Here is a 19,120-nt window from a genome sequence, read left to right as displayed (position 1 = left end):
CTGAACCACACCTAGCAAAGAATATGTATCCCATTGTCTGTGGCTATGGCTTTCATTATAATACTGTTGATTTTGTGATGCTTTCCCACTACATACCTTAGGTAAAACCAAGAATGTATAAACAAATAATTAGTACATTTGCACTTTTCTTCAAGAGGAACCAGTTAAAGTAACTTCTTCCTCATAACAAGACTTATTTGTAGCTTTCTCTTGTTACTTAAATTTCATGAAATGGTGTTAATGCAACTTCAGTCTCAGCAACTCTTATGACTTGGGTAGCAGCTGAGAGAACACTAAGCTTTAAAGTAGTTAAATGGTTCTGAAATGGGCTTCAGTGCCTACATATGTACATAGGTACTGAGAAGGGGTATTTACTTTCTTTGTGCAATCTGATCAATTCGGAAATAGTTTACAACAAAGTAAAGGGTGTTTTCTTGCACCTACCAAACTAAAAATTGTTCATCCTCCCCAGCCTGTAACTTCTTGCACAACAGACAGTTGGCTGCTCTGACTTGATCATCTGCTTTGGCCTGTACTGCAGAGCAGTGCCAGGCCTAGTTAGGGCTGACCAGCCCATCACAGCTCTTTCAAAATATGAACAAGTTCTGCTAAGTGTGGTAGATACATTTTCCCAGCATATTTTTATGGAGAAGACGCACGTTTTTTAGAAAATTCCTGATTCTATAATTTTACTTTAGCCGGCTTTATGCTTCAGTTATACGTGCCTCTTGCTGTAGTTCTTCAACTTGAAAATGTTCAAAGTGACCAGTGTGGATCTTCTTCACCATTGCATTTGAGTCCAGGAGAAAAATTCTCACTCGTGCATACTTTTGAGTACGAAGGATTGCTTGTGACACATGGAATTCTACCGTAAAAGTGTTTTTTAAGTGGAATTTATTTAAAATGACTTGAAGTAACTGTGAAAGTGTTGCATTCTTCTGTGAACTCTTCAGTGTTAACAGGTACACTAAGAGGTTTATTTGTGTTATAAATTAATACTACATATAAACTGCTTCAGTTACAAATTTAAGCTTGTTGTACCAGTTGTACTGAACTTTAGATTTGAGTGTACTGACTTATGTGATATGTAAATGGAATATTTCCTCAACTAGAACTCACTCAAACATTACTATGGGGATTATTTGAAAAGACTGAATAATTTTTCATAGAATTTTGACTTAATTATGAAATTGAGTAAATACAACATCCAGTGACTGTGTTGTGGCTTTCTTTAAAGAATCTCAGCTCAAAAATAGTATGCCTAAGCTAACTGAAAAATAATGTTTTATCACTTGATATGGTCTTACTGTATACTGCCTTCAGATTCATTGTGGACTGTGGTACATGAGGGTTTTACTCTCAGATAGTTCTTATTCTGAACTGTTTGAGTTGGTGTGGATGTTATGTAAATACTTCTTAAAAGAAAGGGCTCTTTTAGTGGAAACAATTAATGAGCTGCTGCAATTTGAGTTGTCCAGAAAATGAGTTTTCAATAAAAATATCTAAAACTTTGCGAATGAATTTTAATGAACTTGCTTTTTTTTGGTCAAGGTTATCTCAGAATAGTTGTGCTATGTTTAGATTATTATACAATGTTTCTGATTGATTCCCTGAAAATATCTCTTTATCTGACTAAAGGTAGCTTCCTAGCAGTTGCAGCTTTTGGGGGATGGAATTTGATTAGCATGCATCACAGCTCATTTCATGAATGAAGCTACCAGAACTGTAAACCCCTGTTGCTTGTGTGAGTGCAGCCGTGTTATGTTATGTGAACATGAACAGTGAAAGTTGACATTACTGTATTTAGAGTAGACTTAGGATGTTGGATAGATAACAGGATATCTAGCCACAGGTTCACAACAGCTTGAGAAGTTGCCTGAGCTTTCATGGAAGACTGCATAAGAATCGCCTGACATAAATGATAGTAACGATCTCAGCTAAGCTTATCTTCAACTAAGTATTTTCAGTAGAAGTAGTAATGGTTGTAAGAGTTTGGGTCAAAATGAAGCTAGAAACAGACTCCCTAGGCTAAAATAATGAAAAAGCAAACATTGAAAGAAAAAAAACATTATTGGCAATGCCAAACAAGCTGCATAGGGCTTTATGCACTGGCATTCCAAGAGATCATCATTGCTGTTGGACACAGAAGACATGTACACAACCAGTTAAAGGCCAGAGGTAGATTGCCATGACAAGGTATATACACAGTATGGTAAGTTAAGCTAATTTTTGATGCATGTACATATGATTGAAGAGTTCATTCAGCTTATGATTTTTGATCCTTTCCTCTGTCAAAGATTTCAATACGATGAAAAGGATTAATAAGATATGAAAGATGCAAATAACTATGAAAAATTTATGAACTGTACACTGATGCTGTTACAAAAAGTATCATGAGACACGGTGTGTGGTTTTATTTTCAGTGCTGCATAGAAGAGATGGAAGAAGAACAGTAGACTTTGTAAGAAACATGCAGATATTTTTACTTTAAAAAAAACAAAGGTACTAGAAATACAGACTTAGGGCACTTCAGGTACATTAAAAATAGTAGAACTGGTAATTGCTATGTCCTGGCACTTATTACCGATGTAGGAATTATCAAAAGGAATTCACCGGAAATTATCAAAAATTTTTTCTAGGTCCCTTTTTGAGTCTCAGTGTGCTAAGTATTTTTCTGCTTAAGCTGGAACCTTCAAGTCTTTGGTTACTTCACTGTGATATTAATGATGCTGATATCCTCATAGGGTTTGTCAGTTTTGGGATTGACTTTTACATTTGAGATTCTCTGAACAACTTCCATTCCTTTAGTCACCCGTCCAAACACACTGTGCTTGTTGTCTAGCCATGGCTGTTTGAGGGCACAAGAGGAGAAAGAAAAAGCATATTAAAATAGAAAGCAGCATGCAGGCTAGGTACCAAACCTGAAAGAGCCTAACCTAGAATAAGTGAACATGGATATATTTTATATGTTCAGACTATGAAACTTAACACCATGCAGATATTGGCATGTAAGTACTAGAGTATGGCTAATACATATTCATATGCATTTAAATTCGCCTTTTCAATTGTTTTCCTAAAGTACTACATAGGTCAGATTCTAGCAATGCTGTAGCATTTTGGTTTATTTTAAGGTGCGTTCTCAGTTCACAGAAATGCTGTTTCAGTCTCTCTGTTCCATGGTATTTTCACAGCTGAATTTTAAGTGCCAGTCCAAAATACCACACACATACAGTATGCCAAATTAGCAATCTGAATAGGCACTGCTATGACTTAATAAGCTTCAAAATTATGGTAGATGGGTGTTTTAAAAAAGGAAAGACACATGATTTTTAAATAAGTGCTATAACAATGCTACTTCTGTGTTACCTTTAAGGATTTGGTTTGTATCTATTAGATTCACATACCAAAATTTCTTTCTTTGGCTCTGAAATTGTACACAGAAAGGAAATCTTCAAATCTAAATACTGGCTTCTTTCTATAGCTAGAATTAGGCAATATTAAGGGCACCATATCAAAACCTTCAAACAATTTAAGCAATAGCTAATTTCCATCAAATTTAAACCAGTATATTAATACAATATACTCCAGTAATACACAATTGCAAACATGTCTGATTTACTAGGAATTTGATATCACTTTTACTCCAATTAAAGCAAAAACACCTCTTGATCACAACTGACAAAAATATTTTTCCATTTCTTAAAGGACTGTTTCACATCATTGTGAACACCATCTATTTGCAAAATAACCTTTTGGATAGCACTGTGCCTGGATAGCTGTGTTCCTTTTTCCATCAGAAAAAAAAATAATATTTTTTTTTACCATCTAGTTAGCATCTCAGGTCTTAAATTAAGCTTTTAATATTACTTACAGTTGGCACTACTGTTATAAAAAACTGGGACCCATTGGTATTTGGTCCTGCATTCGCCATGCTGAGCGTGTATGGTCTGTCATGTCGTAATGTTGAATGAAACTCATCTTCAAATTCTCCTCCCCAAATACTTTCACCTCCCATGCCTGTACCAGTTGGGTCACCAGTCTGAATCATGAAACCCTGCACAGAAATTAAATGTTATTACATCGCTGCAGAGAATGAACAAACAAAAAAGTTTTATGCGAGGTGATGGGTTTTTTTCAAACTTAGTTCAAACCTTTCAACAAAATGTGTTAAAATGCTGTGGTAAAGGACAAAGCATTCAGGGTTTCTTTAAGTAATAAGTGAGTGCTTGTGAAAAAACAAGGTTACTCACTATTACTGCTAGTGAAGGACACTATCTGTACCCTCTGCAAGCACTTAGCCTGTATCAGCGTGATTCCGGTGCAACAGAAATGAGAGGCCTAGCAAGAAATGCCTGCTGACGTGAAACCAATTCAGGCAGGATTGCTGAATTGATCTTTCTCTCACTTATCAGATTTCTTCCACTTGTCAGTTGCAGAACAACTATTAAACAAGTTCAGTAAAGCAATAAAGCTGCTTAGAACCTCAGAGGTATTCAGACTTTACAGGGAACTATGAAGCCATTTCAGAAATACTTTGTGCAAAAGGGAAATAAAAGGGTTAACAGGAGGGTCTGACCAGAAAGGTACATTGTCTAAACCCACAAAAATTTAACTTTTTACAAGTTACCTTGATGATGCGGTGAAATATGTGTCCATTGTAATAACCATTTCTGCTGTGCACACAGAAGTTTTCCACTGTTTTGGGGCATCTAAAATTATGTAACAGAAAATACAATTAAATATTTATTGTAGCCTGTATGTGGCAAGGCCATAAAGATTTCAGCTAAGACTAAGATCCTGTTGTACTGAGCAGTGTTTCAGTATACTGTAGAAACTACTTTTATCAAGTAAAGGAAAAAAAATCAAATCCCCACCTCTTCAAACCAAGCAAGAAAACTTGAGAGGAGTATGAAGTTGCCTGATTACCCAGGAAGGCAGCATCAGTGTTGATAACACACCTGTATTTCAGCTATTGCTGCGCAGTGCTTGCACAGCATCAAGACCTTTCCTTGCTCCTCACACCACTCCACCAGCTGGGGCACAGTATGGGGGTTCACAGGAAGCTGGGAGGGGACACAGCTGGGACAGATGATCATAACTGACTACAGGGATAATATACCACGTGACAATGCTCAGCCTATAAAGCTGGGGGAAGAATAAGAAATGGGGGGAAGTTCAGATTTATGGTGTCTGCCTTCCCAAGTAACCGTCGTGTGTGATGGAGCCCAGCTTCCCTGGAGATGGTTGAACACCTGCCTGTTGAGGGAAGTAGTGAATTAATTCCTTGTTTTGCTTTGCTTGCATGTGCAACTTTTGCTTTACCTATTAAAGTCTTTTTATCAACTTGTAAGTTTTCTCACTTCTACCTTTCCAATTGTACCAAATTATTTCCTCAAAGCCTAGTTCAAGGCACCACTGATTAGACAATCTTTCTCCAGCTCTCTACATGCATATTGTTTATTTACAGAATCAGTTATGGAGTTCATGCCCCGTAAGCAGAAAGTTGTTTGCTCTTTTACCTCTGTAGTTCTTTTAAGCTGTAATGTAAGGTGTCCAGTGTTGCATACAAGAAGTAAAATCTAAGAATACAATGTTGTAATATTACAGCAATTGCAGTCAGAAGAGTCAGTTATCCTCTTCTGAAACTACTCACAAACATTGTTTGTAAACAGGGTGAAAAGGAGGAATATTACTGTTGATAGAACACATGAGGAAAAAACCAAACCACCTCTTCACCTTTGTGATTTGTTTTACTTACAAGAGATTTGCTGCTAGAGTAAAAATTCTTTGTGGTAGCTCTTCCACCAGTTCTATAAAATGAATTAGTAGCCAGAGTCGATCTACATGGACAGGTTTACACTATCACATGCTTTTTCCCAGCAAATGAGAAAATGGCCAAGGTGAGTCCATAGCTGTAGAATTACTTTAGCTGTGACAAGGAACATTAGGTTGGGCTTAGGATATTCTAAACCATCATGTGAAACAGAGTGCCAGAGACATAACTAATGGGACAAGATCATAGTCCCAGCTCCTGCTGTGCAGTACACAGTCATTCACAACTATTCCACAAACACATGTCCAAAGACTTAGAGGGCACACAAACCACATCCTATATGCTCTTCTGTAAGATGAATGTGATTAAAAAGTTAAAGAGATTTGAAATTAAAAGCTCAGCTGGGAAGAAATACTAGAACAAGGATGGACAAACCTAGGAATAACAAAATATGGTAATAACTATATTTAATTTAAAATTGCATAGAAAACTTCGCAGTGAAGCACCTAGCAATACTATGCATGCAAATACAGTGACACGCTGGCAAGAGAACTAGAAAGTCAGAAACCATGTCGCTTGGCCTGCTACTCACTGGTAAGGGCTGTACTGCCACTGCAACCTATATGTTACAACTATTAATTGCAGAAACTAGGGCCTGATGCAAGGACATACTGCTGAAGAGGGCAATAATTGATTTGCAGCTCTCTAGGGTAGAACTGAGGTGGTGCCTTAACTTTGCTTATGACAAAACCTGGTGTTGGAGAAGCACAGACTATGCTTCAATGTATAGCAGTATAATATATAAATTTACTGTTTCATTACAAAATCTTTGCATATGTTAACATGACAAAGAAGAGATGCTAACGCAATCACTTCAGCAAGTGTCATGCGTAAGACTTTTTCAATTACATGCCTGGTTTTGGATAAACATAGCACTAATAGTACATGCTGGTACGAACTCTACGTTGCTCTTGAAGGAGCTGCCATGACATAAAATGCAGGACAATGGTCACAGGTGGAAGTTGCAAACTGCACTATTCCTCTGGCTTACACAGATCTACTACCAAGTCTACAGCTGCTGCCAACATCAACACTCTATTTCAAGATCGAATCAAAGAGCACTGCGTTACATAATTCATAGCTTACACAGAAAGCATCATGATCTACCCCCATCTGCGGTTTAGACAAAGAACATAAGTTAAGAAAAGGAATAACACCCCCACCCTCCAAAACAATAATTAAATAAAAGCAAATATAAACAAAGCCCTTGTGCCCCAAATGTTATTTAGACCTATTTTTACCCTACTTTGTCAAGAGTCACATTCCTAGATTGATGTATTAAGAAACTGTCAGGAAAGAAGGACAGCAGAACAGAGCCAAGAAAAGAATTATTCCTAGATTGAAATGTAAATCTTGATATTGCCACCAAAAAAGCACAGAAGGAAGGAAAAACAAAATAACAGAAAGACTATGAAATACATACTCAACAGGAAAAAGCTTGATGTGGATATCTCCCATGCTTGTGTGGATGATGGCGCTGTCTGAAACTCTTTTGGGACCTTCTGCCTGAGTGGCTGCCATTACCTCTTCTTTAGAAGGTTTCTCATTAAATACATCTCTGTCAGAATCCGCACTCTTTGTGTCTTCTGGTTCACGTTTAGTGAACTGAAGAACAAAAGAACAGAAGAATAGCTGTTAAGTTTTCTCAGTTTTTCCTCTTATCTTACACAACGCTCTGCACCCAAAACATCAATGGGATTATTCAACCTGCTCAACGCCTGACTAGATTTGAAATGTAGAAAGAGTATTCATAATCTATCCTTGCATTTCAGTGTTGTGCATTACAAGCATTTCCACAGTCACAAATTCCAGTACATGCAAATCCAAGTAACCTTTTATAATCTGTTATATTTTAACTTCCACCCCTTTTCAAGAGAGAGCCCACAGTAGTTCAGCATCTTTTCTTTAAAAAAAAAGTGGAGAACATAATTTCTGTTAAACAAAGCAGACAGGTTTAATCTCAGAACTTTTAATTTCACTGCGAAGTCAAACTCAATCTTCTCATTCCAATACTGCATTACTACAAAACTACAGAAAACCAGCAAATTTAACTCAAAACAGAAGCCTCAGAAATGTAGCTTTTACAGTACTTATAAGAAAATACAGAATACATAAGTACATGAGCATCTGCTTAAGTGAGCAGTACACTTACATATCACATGACAATCATTAATCTTTCTGCATGTGTATGGTAATGTTTTTTATAACAGGGAGTAACGTTTCCAGATTTTGTCTAACATTTTCTCCTTATTTCTCAAATTGTTCAGAGTAGTAGATTCCACTATATACTACACACTAACCATACATTGCTTTAGAAAGTACTCCACCTTGCTCCAACAGAAAATATGATCAAATTCGAGCACAAGTAACAACAGAGAGACCAATCTCTGTGGTCTTACTTCTATGGTAAGCACATTCTAGATGTGCAACTAACCTTTTCAGAATTGCTTGTCTGTTTGGCTTGTTCATTGCATCTCACCTAAAACCTAAATCACAAATAGGAAGATTACTGGTGTATTTGTTAGTACCCCAGAAAGTACTTTGTGCTACCGAATCCTGATGCAGTTCTGAATGTAATTATCTTTTATAACATATTTTATACATAGTTAATTATTGTTTCTTTATCAGTATATAATCTAGTCAGGTTTTTGTAAATGTTCCTAAGTAAGTTGTGGGTTTTTTTCCCCACCAGAACAAAACCATATAACCTTCTCAGAGAATTATAACTCAGACCTAAACCATCCAAGTTTTACAGCCTAAACCATCCAAGTTCATGGAACTGTTTGAGCAATAATTAAAAAACTAAAGCTGTTTCTAGTCAGTTTGTAGCTAGCTCAAGCCAAAAATTCTAGAATGTACTTGCAATATAAAGGGTCTCCTCTGGAAAAGTGGTTTCCAGATGCTTAAGACAAAAAGTTCTGGAAAGGTGTAAGGAGAAAAATAAAAAAAAAAAAAAAGCAGAGAAAACATCAATACAAAAATGGAGCTATTTAAAAAGAAACTACACACCATGTAAAATCTGTTTTTTTTAAAAGCTGTGCAGATTACTGTTGGATCTGCCTGGATATTCTGCAGAACAGGATTTTCAGATGCCTTCATCTCTATAGTGATCGCAGCACGATGTTTCTTTGCTACTCCTTGGAACAACGCTAGTTGCATCACTCTTATGTTTTCTTGTTTTCCCAAGATACGAATACACCTGGAGTACAAGATGTAAAAAGGTATAACTACCATTAGCTGCTCAGTCAGAGAATGTCTTCTTTTTGACTGCAAGACTCAAAACAAAATCCCAAAACCCTCTCAAAATAATTTTTTACTAATTGTTTTTATGATGATTCTCTATTCAAACTTCCTACATAATTTATCTGTGAACCTCCTTATGCAACAAAATCCCAGCTGCATGATCCCCATTTGCCTTATTTTATCACATTCAATTAGTCAGAGATTAAATTATTAGAGATTTCTAATTCAAATAACCTTGCCATATTTTCTCCTTGTTTTCCTAAGCTTTAAACTGCAATGACTCATTACTAAGGACAGGAGTATCTAACGTAAGGCTCCCAAATGACAAGAACAACAATAAAGACTTCCAGAGTCATATCATGTGTTAAATATACTATAAATTTGCCTGAATATAGATTTCAAAACAAACATATTTATCTCAACATTTGTCAGTGGAACTTACCTATTAGTCTCTACATTTATGACCTTAATGCCCAACATTGTTCCATAGAGAACGAAGTGTCCAGTTTCATCAAAAATTATATTAATTAACCTTACTGCATCCACTTTCTCCAGCTCACGCTCAACTGCCATACGTCGGCCAAACTCCATGTCTGGTAGTTGCTGTCTCATCTGCTGAAGTTCAGTAAACATCTACAGAAAAAAAAAGAAAAAACACTAGGAAACAGTATGAAAACACAGATGAAAATCAACAACTCAGTTTCACTGCATAACTAACATAAATCAGTAAGAATTAATTCTAGGGCAAAGCAACACAAGAGGCAAAGAAGAGAATACAGAAAACTTTTTCAGCAAGAAAAAAACAGTTATGAAGCTCAGCATTAGAAACAGATAACTTGAGTTAATGTGCTGCTAAATAAATTCAAATAAGTAGAGTAAAAGCCTCAAAAAATACTCACACTCAGAGATTCATCAAAGACTCTCATGAGCTTCCCCGTCAGAAAACGGAAAATTCTAACTTTTCTGTCAGAACCAAGAGTGGCCATTTTCTTGCCATCAGGTGAAAAACTTATACTGGATGGGTAAGCTTTGCATTTAGCAAACTCATATAGATCAGTATCTGTCTTATACTCCCAGTTCACATTCTTGGGAAACTTATATTCATGAGGAGTACCAGTCCAGTACTCAATCATTCCCGATTTGTCGGAAGACACCACTACTTTGTAGACAGGGTTCAGCCGTATCTGAGTAAGAGAGGATGTATGGAGTTTATCAAAGACATGAAGTGGCTGGTTATTTCCTCGTCCATCATATATGAATATTTTTCCTGTGCTCTTCTCAGATGTTGCAACAGAAGATATGGCATCTCCGGGGCAGTATACCCATTCACACTGGCCAGGGTAGTAGCTGCAACAAAGAGTGAAAGAAGCAAAAAATAATACATAGATAAGGACTGGTATTACTTAGACAAGAAATGAGTTATGCTATAAACTTGATTTCAAGCATCAGAACAAATTTTGAACTTCATTCAAGTCTTGCTAGGATCTGTCTTGCTAAAACTCAACAGTGTTATATCAAACTTCTCCAAGCAACACAACTCAGTGGATGGCCTGGCCAATCTCTATTGCTTCCATATTGTTTTATAAAGAGAGTGTAATAGAAAGCAAAGGTAGAAGGTCAGGAAAAAAGAAGAATAAGGATGGAAACCCAGCTAAATATCACCAGTAGCATTAATGATTACTACTCAACTTTTATGACTTTGTAGCATTTCTCTTCCATCTTTTAAGTGATTAATGCTTCAGTGGAAATGAAGACAATGGCACCTTTGCCATATACTTACACAAAAGTTCGGTTAGGTCTTACCAAACAGACAAGTAAACAAAAAAAAAAAAAAAACCCACCAAAACAAAAAAGCAATTTAAGTAAAATTAAGACAACCACTCTATATTCAATAAGCATTCTGAATGCATTTAAGAAGGAACCCATTTGCTACTACCAAAAACATACTCTGCAAATAAAATGAACCAGAGATATGGTCAATAATATAAGTTATGTCTGTTTTTCAGAAAGTCTATAAGCAAAGATTTTGAGAACCATAACTCAGAAACTAAATGAGAGACCACAAAGAAATGATAGTCCCCATGCATAAGTCATATATTTAGTATCCTTTAACAAACCCAACTAACAGATACTGAAGAACTGACAAATGACAGACACTAACAATTTCAATTTTCAATGCCTGTCTGGTAAACATCCTCATAAAGAGAAACATAACCAGTAGTTTGTCTCAGATTTACTAGAAATAAGACAATCAAATAAAGACAGACATGAATAAATATGATGTCCCTTTGATCTATGTAGTTATCCAAATTTTCTGCAGAAACAGCCATCCTTCTCTAGATCACTGATGGAAGCATAAATTAGCACAGGAAGCTGCAGAGAGCCACAGTGTATACATCAGTCAGAACTGAAAGGATCTGAGGAAATTGAGACAAAGCTAATCAACCCTGCAATATACCGGCATATATCTGTCAAAGCAGGCACTCAAGATAATGTGAGCCAAAAGACCACATAGAACTTCTAATTCTGTATTAACCATTGCAAGCCTGAGCAAATAACCATTAAAATATTCTCAGGCACATCAACAGAAACTACCTGCTTAATAAACAGTAATGCAGAAGGTAAAGCAACAAACTAAGTTTTAAAAGGTTATTCAAGACAAAGTTTACATTACAACTCTATACTGTTTTCCTCTTCATTACAGAGTTTATTTCAGTTAAACCCTAGTACCTCGGAAAAAAAATATATGGAGAGAGGAGGTACTTGAATAGTGAAGCTGAAGAAATCTATTTAAAGATAATTCAGAGAACATACTATCGAAAAACATTATAGGTAGCATTCTGAGGGTACCCCTGAAACAAAATGGATTTAAATTTTACCTAAATTTCCCTTGACTTCTTAAACAGAAAAAGGCACCATTCTCTTGCAACATTAAATTAAGTGTTTCCTAGTATTAAATTATTTTCTTCCATCCTATAATTTTACCGGTTTTGTAGTGGCAATACAGGGCTGCTAAGTAGAAAAGACCAGCAAAAAGAAAAGACTAAGGCTAAGGCTAACTGGAATTTGGCAGACAGCCAAGGGGTAATTAATTATACCACTCTTGGTACAGCACTCAATAATCCTCCAGTCCTCCACATCTACCCTCCTTACACTGTGGGGCTTGTTGCCCTCTGTTATTGCTGTAATTCCAATAACAACCATTCCTATTTCTCCCAGATTCTTTAGCCACACAGTACAACATCCTACAATCCTAAAACAGCAAGACTAAGGAAAAAAACAACATTCTTTCTTAGAGAAGGAGGAAATTTTTATCCTTATAAGACAGTAGAAACAGGCCAAATTCCTTCTCTACTAGAACTATTATTTGGCTATGGTTTTTAAATTCAGTGCCAAACAACAGAAAAAAGTTATGCCTAGCCAATATTTGGAGAAACACCACATTTTTGTACGTAACATTTGACACACAGCAAAGGCACAGACCTACTCCACTCATGTACTGTGTGTATAGAGTCAAATTTTCTATTCAGTCAGGCAGTCCCCAGCCACTGGATATATTTTAGATAACGCAACTTACTCAGTTTGAGTTGACTGAGGGGAAAACAAACCTTAATAGACACAAATTATTGACTTACCTCTTAGCAAAATATCCTTCATTTATAAAACAAAACAAATATTTTCAAGAACTTAGTAACTTACCCAAGTTTCAGCATGTTGATCATATCGAAGTTGACTACATCAAACACCTTCATCGCTTTGTCATCTCCAACAGAACAGAATAATGCCCCCTCCGAACTAACAGCAATACTCTCAATAACACCTATTAAAAAAGTCAATATACTATTAGGACCCAGGAAAGGGACAACCTTCATTTCAATACTCCACAGGAGAAAACCTACAGATGTTTAAACCTGTATCTCAGATGCTTCTCCACTTTTTGACTTAAAAAAACTACCTGACTTTAACAGAATAGAACAAAACAAAACAAAAAAACCCACAGAAAAATACTTTGCATTCTATCTCTTTTCAGAATCAGGTACTTTATAGTGAACTACTTACAATACACATCAATGAAAGATACTGCAGTAATTTTCATTTAAAATGAGAACAACATTATGATATGGCAAAAAACTATGCGCTTGTCAGCTTCATTTCTCAAACGAGAAAAAGCAGCAGAACTCTATATTACAGCCCTGCTATTAACACACAGAGTACTCAAAATTATTCTGCAACTGAGCCTTCCGTAATATTTTTGCTTGGTAGGCATTGTTCTCACATTTTGTTTCTATATATAATCACTAATAGCTAAGATAAAGAACTCACCATAGCATTCTTTTCTAACTCTAAAAAGAAACAGTACTTTTACTATCTATGATTACATATATTTCTTCTTGTAATGGTCTGCATATCAAATTTTTTTCCATCAGGCAAATTATAACTTCTAATAGCACTGAGAAGCTTGTTTGCTGTCTAGCACAGTATGGAATATTAATTAATAATTCTCAATTGCAATTCAGCCGATAATCCTGACAGCGATGCAAAATTTAAAGTTGCAATAATTCCAGATGAAAATAATTAGTTTTCATACTACCGGGAAAAAAAGAAAAAGGTAAGGGATGAAGGTAACCTTACTTAAAGTAACACCTCTTTAGACTTCTCTGGATTACACGTACCGTGTTATGAACCTTGTTCTCTTATTTTCAACAGACAGTTTTTCATGTCTTAGACATTCTCCCCACAGGCTGGGCATAAGGCAATGCGAAGGATAAAGGGGATCTGTTTTACTCTGACCCTATCCATCCTGCAGCTTGGGAGCAAAACATAACAGGACAAGCAAATGAAGCAAGACAGGTATATATAATTTAACCCCTGGCTACAGTAAACGAATCCCAGAACGCTTCTTCTCTTTATTTGCTTTCCCTCTTCAATCGAATAAGAACAAGGGGGAGGAAAGAGTGAGGTCCTTCAGAGATGAAAAAGCAACTTCTTACCTAAGTGACTCCGGAAATGTTTAACAAACTCAATCCCTTCCTCTATTTTTTTCCAGAATTTTACATGTCCATCATGACTGGCCGTTATGATAAAATCTGTCCTACAGATTTACAAAAGAAAAATCAAAAATCAAAAAAACCCCAGAGAAATACACACATTATGCACTTTCACACTAGGCAGTAATTTTTGCTATACTTAACACTGTATAGAGAATTAACTTAAAACAAATTACTGTGGCAGTCTGTCTGAATGGGTACTATGATTCCCGCAAAAGCAAACAACTATTTTAATGTACTCTAGACTAGACTATGAAAAGTCAACAGAAGAAATCTATTAAAAACTCCTTTTGACTATGTAAATTTTAGTCCTATTCTAGGTCTGTTTTCACCGTAGTTACTATTTACTGATACATGTGTGTATACATCATAGAATCATAGAATTGCTTGGCTGGAAAAGGCCTTTGAGATCATCAAGTCCAACTGTATATATAAATATGCAGTAAATATATAAAAATAAATAAATATAAAGTATATATTTTTATATGTATTTTTAATATATACATGTATATACAGAGAGAAAAGCTCTCTTCAATCTGTGCAGCTCTGCCGAATCATATTTTGTTCAGATACAGTCAGTTTCTATTATTCCTGTATACACTGCACATTGCAGTAAAGATTTTAAGATCCCCTTTTAGTCTATTTAAACATTTTTTTTCTTGCTTCTCAGTAAGCCCTTTCCTTTGCATTTAGATTTCAAAAAAACCCTTAAAGTACCACTTCTGGGCACAGTAACTTTCCCTTATTAAACTTCTACAGTGAAAATTGCCTAGCATATACAAAAATACATCTCTGATGAGATACAGTGGAAAAAAGAGACTTACTTAGTACACGCTACATGTGTAATGACATCTCTGTGCATGTAACTGCGTTCGTACATCGAAGCACATGGTAGATTTTCAAGATAAACATGTTCAAATTCAAGAACTAAACAGAATAAAGAGAAAAATCAAGAAGTATTATTTTTTTCATAATAAAGAGAAAAATCAGGAAGTATTATTTTTTTCATAAAGGTATAACTGTTCTGTTCTCCCTTGCTTATGCTTGCAAAGCTTACTCCCATTTTTGACCACACCATGCTAGGATTTTGTGCAACTATAATAAAAGAGTTTCCTACCACTGTGGCTTTGTACAAAGGCGCACAGATTCTTGGTACACTAATGCCACTCAAACTCTGATTTAACCCATACAGACACCCCCATTTTAAAGCAACCTTGACAGTCTGAACACATAGAAAAAAATTTACCACAACAACTTTTAAGTTACTGACAGAAAACAGAAGACCATCTGCACCTCATTTTCAAAGAATTATAGAATGGTTTGGGTAGGAAAGGACCTTAAAGACCACCCAGTTCCAATTCCCCTGCCATAGGCAGGGACACGTTCCGCTAGATCACATTGCTCAAAGTCTCATCCAACCCAGCCTTGAAAGCTTCTAGGAATAGGGCATCCACAGCTTCTCTGGGCAGCCTGTTCCAGTGCTTCACCACCCTTCACAGTAAAAAATTTCTTCCTAATATCTAATCTAAATCTACCCTTTTTCCACTTAAAACCATTACCCCTCGTCCTATCACTGTACTTTCTCATAAAGAGACTCTCCCCAGCTTTCTCATGGGCCTCCTTGAAGAACTGGAAGGCTGCTCTCAGGACTCCCAGGAGCCTTCTCTTCTCCAGGCCAAACAACCCAACTCTCTCAGCCTGTCCTCATACGTAGGGGTGCTCCAGTCCCCTGACCATCTTCCTGGCCTTCCTCTGGACTCTCTAACAGATCCATGCCCTTCCTGTGCCAAGGACTCCAGAACTGAACACAGTGCTCCAGGTGAGGTTTCACCAGAGTGGAGCAGAGGGGCAGAATCCTCTCCCTTGACCTGCTGCTTACGCTTCTTTCCATGCAATCCAGGATATGGTTGGCTTTCTGAGCTGCAAGCGCACATTACTGGCTCATGTTGAGTTTTTCATCCACCAGTACCCCCAAGCCCTTCTCATAAGAGCTGTGCTTGGGATTGTCCCAAGCCACATGCAGGACCTTGCAGTTGGCCTTGTTGAACTTCATGAGGTGCACACAGACCCATCTCTCAAGCCTGTCAAGGTCCCTCTGGATGGTGTTCCTTCCCTCCGGCGTGTTGACCATGACACACAGCTTTGTACCATTGGCAAAATTCCTGACGGCACACTCAATCCCACCATCCATGCTCTGTTACAAAGATGTTAAATAACACCAGTCCTAATACCAAGCCCTAAGAAATGCCACTCATCACCAGTCTCCACTTGGACATTTACAACTCTTTTCAGCATGACCATCCAGCCAATTTCTTATCCATCCAGTGGTCCATTCCTCAAACACATCTCTCTCCAATGTAAAGCTCAGAATGTCATACAGGACAGTGTTGAACACTTTGCACAAGTCCAGGCAGATGATGTCAGCTACTGTTCCTTATCCACCAATTCCATAGCCCCATCGTAGAAAGCCACCAAATTCATTAGCCACCATTCACCCATGTGAAGCCATGTTGGTTGTCACCAATCACCTCCTCAATCACGTGCTTCAACAGAGTTTCCATGAGGATCTGCTCCACGACCTTTCCAGGCACTGACCGCCTTGTATTTCCCTGGGTCTTCCTTTTTTAAAAATGGGAGTTATGTTTCCCCTTTTCCAGTCAAGGGGAACTTCACTGGACTGACATGACTTCTCAAATATGATGGACAGTGGCTGAGCAACTTCAACTGCCAGCTTCTTCAGGACTTGCAGATACATCACACCAGGTCCTTGTGTACCTTCAGATTTCTTAGATGATCCTGCTTCTGATCCTCTCCTACAGTGGGCAGTTCTTTGATCTCCCAGTCCCTGCCTTTGCCCTCTGCACCTTGGGTTGTGTGGCTTGAGATCTTGCCACTGAAGACTGAGGAAAAAACGTTTTCTTCCAAAACCAAATTTACCCCTGTTGCTGTTAAGGGATTCCAGGTCTCGTTTAGGTATTGTCGCTTAAGTTCTAAGTGCTGGCACCTGCTTATTTCACTGTTTAACTGGCTCAACTAAAATAACCGGATTTCCAATTTCAACATCCAAACAGCAGCAGAATCATAAAGGTTAGAAAAGATGTCTAAGAGCATCAAGTCCAACCATCAGCCCAACACCACCATGCCTACTAAACCATGTCCTGAAGTGCCATAGCTACACATTTTTTTAACACCTTCAGGGACAGTGACTCCACCACTTCCCTGGGCAGCCTGTTCCAATGCTTCACTCCTTCTGTGATTAAATTCTTCCTACTATCCAATCTAAACCTCTCCTAGTGCAACCTGAGGGTGTTTCCTCTTGTCCTATCACTTGTTACATGGGAGAAGAGATCAACACCCATTTCACCACAACCTCCTTTCAGGCAGCTGTGGAGAGCAAGAAGGTCATTCCTCAGCTTCCTCTTTTCCAGGCTAAACAGCTCCAGCTTGCTCAGCTGCACAATGGCACACGTCACTGAAGACTGCCCAGCTACCATTTGCGCCACACTGACATGCAGCCATCTACAAGCTCTGGACACTCCAGCAAGCTCAGCTACACTGTGCCACAGTGTAGCTGAGAGGCTCCAGGACAGTCAGCCCCACTGCTGCAGCCCACAGCTCCACAAAGCCAGGCAGCACCTCCTGACCCAGGGTAGCTTCCCAAGGGAGCAGAAATGAGGCATCCCCCACGGGGTCCCTCCTCAGCCTGTTCGCTTCACCTACTGATACTGAAAATCCAGGTAAATAATCTCTAAGACTTGTTTTGAAGTTTTTAAAAAGAAAGCGTCTTTTATCAGGCCTGGGCAACACAAGGGAGTGATCTCCACCAATCATAAGCAGCCAGACAAGAGCTGGGGACAGGATGTATTGCCCACTTACCTGCATACGTATAAACCTTCCCAGAAATCTTATGCATAATCTATCATTTTCCAAGGACTAATTCAATGTTATTATGAACTTCACAACAGTCAAAACTCTTGCTAATTTGGAGCTTTGGAGCCATCACTGCTGGACTTTGGCTTTGCAATAGAGAGAGGCTGCAAACAGAGGTGATGGCAGAAGAAGACACATCTGCCTACCACGGATCACACTGCACACAGGACATTATCATCTCTAAAGAATGACCTGTGCCTGAAAAAAATCCACTCCTTGAAAGTCACAAGTCTTATGAGCAGCAGCTGAGGGAACTGGGGTTGTTCAGCCTTGAGGAGGCTGAGGGGAGACCTTATTGCTCTCTACAACTCCCTGAAAGGAGGTTGTGGAGAGGCAATGGCCTCAAGCTTCACCAGGGGAGGTTCAGACTGGACATCAGGAAAAAAATTGTCACAGAAAGGGTCATCAGGCACTAGCAGAAGCTGCCCAGGGAAGTGGTTGAGTCACCATTCGTGGAGGTATTTAAAAGATGGGTAGACAAGGTGATCAGGGACATGGTTTAGTGGCACACAGGAATGGTTGGACTCCATAATCTAAGAGGTATTTTCCAACCTATGAAGGAAAACATGCTGTCAGCGAGACACTCTATTATCAAAAAAATACAATTACTTAGATGAAACCTTACTGTAGTTCAAATCAAAACGATTCCTCTTTTTGTAAAAGAAACTACTTCTTGTATTGCTGAGACACAGCTCCGGGCACCGGGACCCGTGGGGTAGGGGGGTATGCGGGGAAGACAGGGGGAATGGAGGGATGGCGGGGTGAAGGGGGGGAAGAGGGGAGATGGAGGAGTGCCTCGCCCGCTCACCCGCCACTATGTCTCCTCTCCTTGGCCTGCAAGGAGGTGACGGGGGAGATGGAGGGAATGGGGGGGCGCCTCCCTCGCCTGCCCGCCGTTACCTCTCCTCTTCTTGGCCTGGGCAGCCTCCCCTGGCAGCGGCCCAACCCAGCGCTCCTCATCCTCCTCTTCTTCATCCGCCGCTACCCTCTCCTTCTCCACCCCCTCCTCCCCGGTCTGCTTTCGCTTGCGCTCGGCCTCGGCCGCCGCCATGCCGCGTTGCGTCAC

General features: G+C 38.5%; 1 protein-coding gene across 1 annotated transcript; it reads right to left on the bottom strand.

The window, feature by feature from the left end:
- Positions 1–1,845: 1,845 nt before the first annotated feature.
- PPWD1 (peptidylprolyl isomerase domain and WD repeat containing 1) lies at positions 1,846–19,116 on the bottom strand. Its single transcript, XM_054054048.1, has 11 exons — positions 18,955–19,116; positions 14,949–15,051; positions 14,068–14,168; positions 12,776–12,896; positions 9,976–10,423; positions 9,519–9,709; positions 8,843–9,032; positions 7,257–7,438; positions 4,628–4,709; positions 3,872–4,054; positions 1,846–2,848 (listed from the first exon to the last, which is right to left on the bottom strand). The coding sequence occupies exons 1-11, from the start codon at positions 19,103–19,105 to the stop codon at positions 2,705–2,707; spliced, it is 1,896 nt and encodes a 631-aa protein (XP_053910023.1). The 5' UTR covers positions 19,106–19,116; the 3' UTR covers positions 1,846–2,704.
- Between the last annotated feature and the right edge of the window lie 4 nt (positions 19,117–19,120).

Source organism: Cuculus canorus, chromosome Z (genome assembly GCF_017976375.1).
Source record: "Cuculus canorus isolate bCucCan1 chromosome Z, bCucCan1.pri, whole genome shotgun sequence".
NCBI classification, from domain to species: domain Eukaryota; kingdom Metazoa; phylum Chordata; class Aves; order Cuculiformes; family Cuculidae; genus Cuculus; species Cuculus canorus.
The sequence above is the reverse complement of the archived record's forward strand: the minus strand, read 5'-3'. Positions and strand labels throughout refer to the sequence as shown.

Excerpts from the sequence above, each read along its gene's own strand:
- PPWD1 (XM_054054048.1), bottom strand. The coding sequence starts at position 19,105 with ATGGCGGCGGCCGAGGCCGAGCGCAAGCGAAAGCAGACCGGGGAGGAG. Across the intron at positions 10,424-12,775 it reads ATCAACATGCTGAAACTTGG|CTACTACCCTGGCCAGTGTG; the intron begins GTAAGTTACTAA and ends TCTTTGTTGCAG. Across the intron at positions 4,055-4,627 it reads TATTTCACCGCATCATCAAG|GGTTTCATGATTCAGACTGG; the intron begins GTAACTTGTAAA and ends ATTTCTGTGCAG.